Source organism: Sinocyclocheilus anshuiensis, unplaced genomic scaffold, assembly GCF_001515605.1.
Source record: "Sinocyclocheilus anshuiensis isolate Anshui unplaced genomic scaffold, SAMN03320099.WGS_v1.1 scaffold1386, whole genome shotgun sequence".
NCBI classification, from domain to species: domain Eukaryota; kingdom Metazoa; phylum Chordata; class Actinopteri; order Cypriniformes; family Cyprinidae; genus Sinocyclocheilus; species Sinocyclocheilus anshuiensis.
This window is the reverse complement of record NW_015555701.1, coordinates 347,218-356,862: the sequence shown is the minus strand read 5'-3', so window position 1 is coordinate 356,862 and position 9,645 is coordinate 347,218. Positions and strand designations below refer to the sequence as shown.

General features: G+C 43.2%; 1 protein-coding gene across 1 annotated transcript in view; it reads right to left on the bottom strand.

The window, feature by feature from the left end:
- Positions 1 to 9,645, bottom strand: part of LOC107671637 (potassium inwardly rectifying channel subfamily J member 6) — a 36,789-nt gene that overhangs the window by 10,509 nt on the left and 16,635 nt on the right. Inside the window, exon 2 of the mRNA XM_016464549.1 lies at positions 6,541 to 7,450. Coding sequence (XP_016320035.1) covers positions 6,541 to 7,432 — 892 coding nt within the window. The 5' untranslated portion in view covers positions 7,433 to 7,450. The remainder of the gene's footprint in view (positions 1 to 6,540; positions 7,451 to 9,645) is intronic.

Genomic DNA, 9,645 nt, shown 5'->3' with positions numbered 1-9,645 from the left:
GCAGACAGTGAGCTGATCATAGCCTATGTTTGATCAATTTAGCCTTCTCAAATCATCACGACTTGCCTAAAAGAAAATCTATAGATATAAAACAGTTCAAATAACAATGTTTAAACGTTAAACCTAGATAAATGTGCGCTGTTAGACGCATATCCAATAGTTTGTGCGGAGAGTGGAAGCTAAAGCGCGCTTTGAAGGACATGAAGTCACCAGCGAGATCACTTGCATTTTTTTCAGTGGAAACAACTTTAAATAGCCTATGCATAATTTTTACTCATAAAGAGTAATACATGATTCGGAACTGCAATGTGTCTACTTTTATTTGTGTGCACTCACAATATCAACAAAACGTTGTGCTTTTATAAAATAAAGAAAACAAACACGATGCGCTTTCTGCCGTCTCGGTCTTCAACAGGAGCACTTCACAAAAATGAACCGAAACTCAGTGAATACATGCCTATACATGCCTCACAGACATGATCAATATATCTATAGAAAGCTTTAAATTACTACTTAACGAAACTTTTGCCGTTGCTTTGCGGCAAGCTTAAGCCTATTGCGTGCATTTGAACGCAGAACTTTTCAGCTGCGCTGACGGCACGCTCGCTGCTGCTGCTGCGGGACACTAAACACTGTCGAGCCGCTCTTGACAGTCGCGGCAGCACAGTCTCGTGTTGTTTCCACCAGCGCGGCAATTTTTTTCATCACTAATTGATGGATGTCTAAGATATTAAAATAAGGAGAAGCCTAAAACATGAATGAAAAGTGAACCTTTAATAAAGTGAATTTTACTGATGAGAAATAATAAAGGCTTTAAAATTTTATAAGATTTTAAAAATGTATTCATGGCTATGAAGGTAAGATATTGATTATCGAGAATACCATTACGATGTCATTTAAGAGATTAGACTAACTGCCTAAACAGTTACGATAGTGTTTATTTGTCAGCATTTAAATGTACAGTTACGTGTCTGGGCAGCCTACTTTTCTGGGATTACCAGACTCTGCATATGAATTTATATGTTCTTTAATAACATAAAACAGTATGTTAATTCCGCTATCATTATTTATGGTGTTGCAGTTATTTTGTTTCTCAGTTTCTGACGCCCAAATGTTCACGCAAAGAAAGAAGGCGTAACTTTTATTCTCGCTGTAGTATTGTTGCTGCCGCCGTCATGTCCTGAAGACGCTGTGTGTTTCGTTGTGAAAGTGAAAGTACTTTGTTTGGTCTTCCAAAAGAGGACGATATCCTATTAGTAAATAATTCAAATATCTCCTTACTATTTCCACCTGACACATTCATGGTAATTACTTTTGCCGGTGCTTTGCGGCAAGCTTTAGCCTATTGTGTGCATTTGAACGCAGAACTGTTCAGCTGCGCTGACGGCACGCACCGTACATACTGCTGCTGCTGCTGCTGGACACTAAACACCGCCGAGCCGCTCTAACAGTCGCGGCAGCACGGTCTCGTGTTGTTTCCACCAGCGTGACAAATTATAATTTTTTTATCATCACTAATTGATGGATGTCTAAAATATAAAAAAATAGGAGAAGCCTAAAACAGGCCCGATGCCCGGCCCGCGTCTGAACTATGACGTGAAAATTGCCCCGAAGCCCGGCCCGAGGGGCGTAAAAAAAGTCGGGGCCGTGGGGCCCAGGCTGAAATGCAGGGCTCTGGTTCAGGCAAAAGGAAACACATACTATGCAGCAATCATCCTTAATTGCAGAAATGTGGCAAAACATCTCTGGAGAGAACCTCAGATTATTAAATTCGAAAGCGTTTTCCATATTTGGATCAACATAGGCTACATTTGTGAATGCATATTTTCTGCAATGTCGCGCGTCGTCACGCTTCCGTGCGCGTCTTACAGACTGCAACTTACAATCACAACTTCATCGTGCTGTTACTACTTTCGAGTCGAATTTCACAAAATTGGTCAGCTCCCAACAGCATCAGGAGTTTTATTAATGGTGAGTATAATTATTTATTTATTTCAATGAATGTAATCGATTATATATCATAATATTTATGCTATAATAGGCTATTATAAATCTAGTTGGTTTGTATTGGTGACATAATATGTAAATGATATGCGTGCGGCCCGTGAGACTTGCACTTGGACCATAGTGCGGCCCAGTGGAAAAAAAGGTTGAGAACCACTGTGTTAGAATAATAGTGCAGTGATGAAACCTCTGAAATCACTCGAGTGGAGGTCTGGGAATGATGCAGTGATCAAAACGTGACAAAAATGATGTTTGAGCTTCTTCTAAGCTGCAATATTTACTCTCCGTGTGCAGTCCAAAGCGAAGCAAATGCATGAACCAATCCACTGCATACCTTCAATGCAATGCTTTTATCTAAAATCATCTGAAAGATTTGGAGAATTTGTTGTCCCATTTATCTGTTTTGCAGCTAGCAGAGCGGCTATACGCGAGTTTTGTCATTTAATAGAACATGCTGTAGATGTGGGTGATGCTTCACCTATACGCCAGCGCTTCTATCGTTTTGAAAAATGTCAAAAATTGGAGTCAGATATTCAGTACATGCTGAAGAATGACATTGCAAAACCGAGTTGTTTCGAGTTGGGCTTCGCCGTGTTTATAAGTTAGAAAACCGGACAGAACGTTCAGGTTTTGTACGGACTATCGGAAAATTTATAAAATCACCAAGGTTCTCCTCCAGACTCCTTCAGATGGTATCAATCACCCAGTTAGTTATTTCTCACACAAGTTTAATTCCTATCAATTGAATTATTCCATTATTGAGAAGAAAACACTGGCACTGATCTGGGCTCTTCAACATTTTGATGTGTATGTCAGCGGAGGGTCTCCAGTCGTCATCTATTCTGATCCCAATCCTGTGACCTTCCTTCACTCATTACAGAGTCCGAGTCAACGCTTAATGCAATGGATACCTTTCTTACAGCCTTATGACTTGACCATTAAACACATTAAGGGAGTTGAGAATGTTTTATTGGACACCCTGTCATTCAATAGCACTGACAACTCTTCACTTTGTGCATCCATTCACTTGCAATTCCTACTGACTGACACTAATGATACTCACATTTTGATTATGTTATTTTGGTTAATTCTGTTATATTAAATATTATGTTTGAACTTATTCCGCTGTGTCGTCTCCCTTAATGTCACATCCCTGAGCCAGGTGTAACACAAGTTATTTTGGATAAAAGCATCTGCTAAATGCATTACATGCAAATGTAACCTCTGACTGCAAACTGTACAGCATGTCTCTAGAAACGCCATGGTCATGGTCATAGGTTCAGATAGCTGCTCCAGATAAAAGCGCCTGCCAAATGCATTATGTAATATAATCTTTGAGTGCAATGAACATCCTATAGTGCAAACAGTAGAGCAATACCAGTCACATGTTCGATTCCCAGGGAATGCATGAACTGATCAAATGCACACCTTCAGTGCAATGCAAGGTTTTGGATAAGAGCATCTGCCAGATGCGTTACATGTAAATGTACTCTCTGGGTGCAAACAGTAAAGAATGTCTCTACAAATGCCATGGTTATGGGTTCGATTCCCAGGGAATGCATGAACCAATCCACTGCATACCTTCAATGCAATGCAAGTGATTTTGGATAAAAGCATCTGCCAAACCCACTATTGGCGCTTTTCCACTGCGTGGTACGACACGGCTCGGCACGGCACGGCTCGGTTTGCGTTTCCACTGCAGTTTAGTATCGCTTTAGAGTGGGCGGGATTATTCACATGCCGGGACTCCTGAAAAACTTTTTCATTCCTCGTCGCCCCAACAAGCTCTCGCTGGATCCGCTCTTCTGCTATCAACGAGAGGAACGTCTGTACTTCCTCAACAGACAACGAAACAGCCACTTTTTGGTTGTTAAAAAAGGTGCGCTCGTTCAAAACAGTTGCCTTCGATCCTTCGCTGGCTGTGCTGATTTAAATCTAGCGGTTCTGTTGTGTTTGTGTCGCAAGTTCAGTGACGCAGGTAGTGACGATTCTCTCCGGCCAATCCGTGCATACTATGCAGCAATCATCCTTAATTGCAGAAATGTGGCAAAACATCTCTGGAGAGAACCTCAGATTATTAAATTCGAAAGCGTTTTCCATATTTGGATCAACATAGGCTACATTTGTGAATGCATATTTTCTGCAATGTCGCGCGTCGTCACGCTTCCGTGCGCGTCTTACAGACTGCAACTTACAATCACAACTTCATCGTGCTGTTACTACTTTCGAGTCGAATTTCACAAAATTGGTCAGCTCCCAACAGCATCAGGAGTTTTATTAATGGTGAGTATAATTATTTATTTATTTCAATGAATGTAATCGATTATATATCATAATATTTATGCTATAATAGGCTATTATAAATCTAGTTGGTTTGTATTGGTGACATAATATGTAAATGATATGCGTGCGGCCCGTGAGACTTGCACTTGGACCATAGTGCGGCCCAGTGGAAAAAAAGGTTGAGAACCACTGTGTTAGAATAATAGTGCAGTGATGAAACCTCTGAAATCACTCGAGTGGAGGTCTGGGAATGATGCAGTGATCAAAACGTGACAAAAATGATGTTTGAGCTTCTTCTAAGCTGCAATATTTACTCTCCGTGTGCAGTCCAAAGCGAAGCAAATGCATGAACCAATCCACTGCATACCTTCAATGCAATGCTTTTATCTAAAATCATCTGAAAGATTTGGAGAATTTGTTGTCCCATTTATCTGTTTTGCAGCTAGCAGAGCGGCTATACGCGAGTTTTGTCATTTAATAGAACATGCTGTAGATGTGGGTGATGCTTCACCTATACGCCAGCGCTTCTATCGTTTTGAAAAATGTCAAAAATTGGAGTCAGATATTCAGTACATGCTGAAGAATGACATTGCAAAACCGAGTTGTTTCGAGTTGGGCTTCGCCGTGTTTATAAGTTAGAAAACCGGACAGAACGTTCAGGTTTTGTACGGACTATCGGAAAATTTATAAAATCACCAAGGTTCTCCTCCAGACTCCTTCAGATGGTATCAATCACCCAGTTAGTTATTTCTCACACAAGTTTAATTCCTATCAATTGAATTATTCCATTATTGAGAAGAAAACACTGGCACTGATCTGGGCTCTTCAACATTTTGATGTGTATGTCAGCGGAGGGTCTCCAGTCGTCATCTATTCTGATCCCAATCCTGTGACCTTCCTTCACTCATTACAGAGTCCGAGTCAACGCTTAATGCAATGGATACCTTTCTTACAGCCTTATGACTTGACCATTAAACACATTAAGGGAGTTGAGAATGTTTTATTGGACACCCTGTCATTCAATAGCACTGACAACTCTTCACTTTGTGCATCCATTCACTTGCAATTCCTACTGACTGACACTAATGATACTCACATTTTGATTATGTTATTTTGGTTAATTCTGTTATATTAAATATTATGTTTGAACTTATTCCGCTGTGTCGTCTCCCTTAATGTCACATCCCTGAGCCAGGTGTAACACAAGTTATTTTGGATAAAAGCATCTGCTAAATGCATTACATGCAAATGTAACCTCTGACTGCAAACTGTACAGCATGTCTCTAGAAACGCCATGGTCATGGTCATAGGTTCAGATAGCTGCTCCAGATAAAAGCGCCTGCCAAATGCATTATGTAATATAATCTTTGAGTGCAATGAACATCCTATAGTGCAAACAGTAGAGCAATACCAGTCACATGTTCGATTCCCAGGGAATGCATGAACTGATCAAATGCACACCTTCAGTGCAATGCAAGGTTTTGGATAAGAGCATCTGCCAGATGCGTTACATGTAAATGTACTCTCTGGGTGCAAACAGTAAAGAATGTCTCTACAAATGCCATGGTTATGGGTTCGATTCCCAGGGAATGCATGAACCAATCCACTGCATACCTTCAATGCAATGCAAGTGATTTTGGATAAAAGCATCTGCCAAACCCACTATTGGCGCTTTTCCACTGCGTGGTACGACACGGCTCGGCACGGCACGGCTCGGTTTGCGTTTCCACTGCAGTTTAGTATCGCTTTAGAGTGGGCGGGATTATTCACATGCCGGGACTCCTGAAAAACTTTTTCATTCCTCGTCGCCCCAACAAGCTCTCGCTGGATCCGCTCTTCTGCTATCAACGAGAGGAACGTCTGTACTTCCTCAACAGACAACGAAACAGCCACTTTTTGGTTGTTAAAAAAGGTGCGCTCGTTCAAAACAGTTGCCTTCGATCCTTCGCTGGCTGTGCTGATTTAAATCTAGCGGTTCTGTTGTGTTTGTGTCGCAAGTTCAGTGACGCAGGTAGTGACGATTCTCTCCGGCCAATCCGTGATCAGCAGAGTTTACACGTCACGTTTTGGTAACGGTACGGTTCACTTGGAACCCCAATTGAGGTGGTACTAAAAAAAGTACCAGGTACTGTACCCAGTGGAAAACCCCCCAAAAATGAACCGTACCGTGCCGTACCATGCAGTGGAAAAGCGCCATATGTGTAAATGTAATCTCTGAGCGCAATGAAACAACTGCAGATTTCAGTGGCGTACCTGTGGCCTCCACCATGCCCTCCAGGATCACCACGATCTCCAGCTCCTCATGGGCCAGGTGCTCTTTGGAGATCTCCCAGAAGGGGCTGTGCTGATTGATCTCATGGCAGATGATGAGCGGAGACACCAGGAAGAGCCGGTCGTCTCCAGTGTCATAGCCCACGTTCATGTCCGTCTGATTGAGAGGGATGAACTCTCCCTCCTTGGTCTGTTTGGACTTGATCAGTTTGGTTCTAATGGACGCCTCCACGATGTGTGAGTTCCGCAGGTCTCCGACGCGAAACATCAGACAAAGCCGGCCGTCGCGGATGGAGATGACGGCATTGGTGGAGAACACCAGAGTCTCGGCGCGCTTCTTGGGCTGCGAGATCTTCACGAACATGCAGCCCACCATGAAGGCGTTGACGATGGAGCCCAGCACCGACTGCACCAGCAGCAGCACGATGCCCTCGGGGCACTTGTCAGTGATCACCCTGTGGCCGTAGCCGATGGTCGTCTCCGTCTCTATCGAGAATAAGAACGCCGTCACGAAGCCGTTGAGGTTGTTGACGCAAGGAGTCCACTGGTTGTCTCCTATGTGCTCCAGATCTCCTCGTATGTAAGCGATCAGCCACCACATGAAGCCGAAGAACAGCCACGTCACGGTGTAAACCAGCACGAAGATGAACAGGTTGAACCTCCACTTGAGGTCCACCAGCGTGGTGAAGATGTCCGTCAGGTAGCGGTAGGTCTCCCGCACGTTTCCGTGATGCACGTTGCACTTGCCGTCTTTGCGGACGTAGCGCTGGATCTTCTGCTTGGTGCGCTCCCTGTCCTGCAGCGGTTTGGGGACGTCGTCCCACGTCTGCTTGGGCTGTCGGACCGTGACGGTGCTCTCGACATCCTGCTCCATCTGGATTTCTGGAAGGTTCTGGAAAGAGAAAGAGAGAGAGAGAGACGGGATCAGTGAGCAGTGGCACACATGTGTGAGCCCATCAGTCCTCCAAACACAGAGCATCACCAAAGCCCATTTACAGTGCTGGCCACTAGTATTTCCAGCAGCTAAAAATGGTTTTAAGTGAGTTATTTCTATCTTTTGCTGTAGTGTGTCAGAGGAAATATCAGTTTACATTTCCAAACATTCATTTAGCCATTAATTGTAATAATGCAGTGAGATATATGTTTGTGCTGCACACAGAGATCTGATCTGATCATCATCCGTCTGTCTGGAGTCACATGAAGAAACAGAACAAACTGAGACAGACTCAATCCAGAAGAACTGTGTCTCAGAGACGCTTCAAGAAACCTCCTGCAAAGCTACAGTACTGTTAAAAGTTTAGGCACTTGTGTAAAAATGCTGTAAAATGAAGATGCTGTCAAAAATGCTGTCATAAATAGATAAATTAACTTTTATTAACTAAATGAAATCAACATTTGGTGTGAGCATCTTTGTGTTTAAAGCAGCTTTAGCCCTCGGTACACTTGAGCAGAGTTTCTCAGGAGCTTTGCAGGAGGTTTCTTGAAGCATCAGTTCTTCTGGATTGAGTCTGTCTCAGTTTGTTCTGTTTCTTCATGTGACTCCAGACAGACTGATGATGATCAGATCAGATCTCTGTGTGGAGCACTAACATAAATCTCACTGCATTATTACAATTAATGGCTAAAACTGATATTTCCTACCGACACACTACAGCAAAAGATAGAAATAACTGACGTAAAACCTTTTTTTATCTGCTGAGAATACTAGTGTTTTAATCATTTTGGCCAGCACTGTACCTCCGTCTTTACTGCACTATAATGTCATATTGGAGCACAGAGTTCATGGGGCTTCATAGGAGGTTGAGAGAAAGCACCACAAGGAGTGTGTTTGTGTCAAAATGAAGCGTGTGAGATGAGAAAGAGCCTGCGAGAGCCTCCCGTCACACTTTTGCAGACACCTCTGCCGGTGAGTTTTACTGCACGTTCATCAGAACTGACCAGATTCTATCGCTCGACCATCACCGCGAGCTCTGCCATCTACTGTGCGTCGTGAACTCTGACCTCACGCATCTCATTCACTCTGAATGTAATAAAAAGCTGTCTTATGAATTCCTTATCTTTTCATATTTGAATGACATTTTTGTCTTTACCTCAATATCCTCCTCCTCTTCAGAGACAGACAGACTTTGAAGACTAATTCTGGTGTCATTAGTCACTGGCAGCAACACAGACAACAGACAGACAGATAATTCAATTGACAGTGCATCACAGTCACACGCGCACACACACACACACACACACACACACACACACACACACACACACACACACACAGTCACACACACACACACACAGACACACACTCACACACACACACACACACACACACACACACACACACACACACACACACACACAGAGTCACACACACACACACACAGACTGTAAAGCAGTGAAGTGGGTGTGTCTGTGGTGAAATAATACTGACTATGCTCAAATAATGATTCTGTTCCTCTAAAGGCACCATTATATACTATAGAATAGAATAGAATAAGTGGGATGGGGTTGTTAAGAAAATATTAAGGGATAGAAACTTGTCTATGAAATTATTTTATGATACACAAAATTCAATATTAAAATCCAAAAAAGAACAAGTGAGCGCACTGACATGGTGTCAGAAGATCACAGGGACACCTAGCAACCTCATAACAACCACCCAGAACTCCTTGGAAACCACATAGCAACTGCCTGGTAACAGTCCTCAGCATCCTGAGGATCATTTTTCTTCAGGACAGGTACAGGTGGAGTGTGTCACCATGGTGACGAGCAGGTGCAGTTCAGCAGCTGACTAATGAGTCTGGTGATCAGCAAGTGACCTGTGGACCGAAGAGCAGCTGGACTGGAGGCGACACATGAGAATAAAATAAACCGACACGAGGAGAGAAATGCAGCCTGATGCTCAGGAGAGAGACTCTGATTTCCAGTGACAGCACGTTTAAGAGGAAGAGCGGAAACGCTTTGGGAGGGACCGTGTCTGTCAATTCACATGTCACTTAACGTCATGTGCGAAGCCTTGAGGAGACACACAGCGAGCGGCTCACATCTCTGATTACTGACACACACACACACACACACACACACACACAT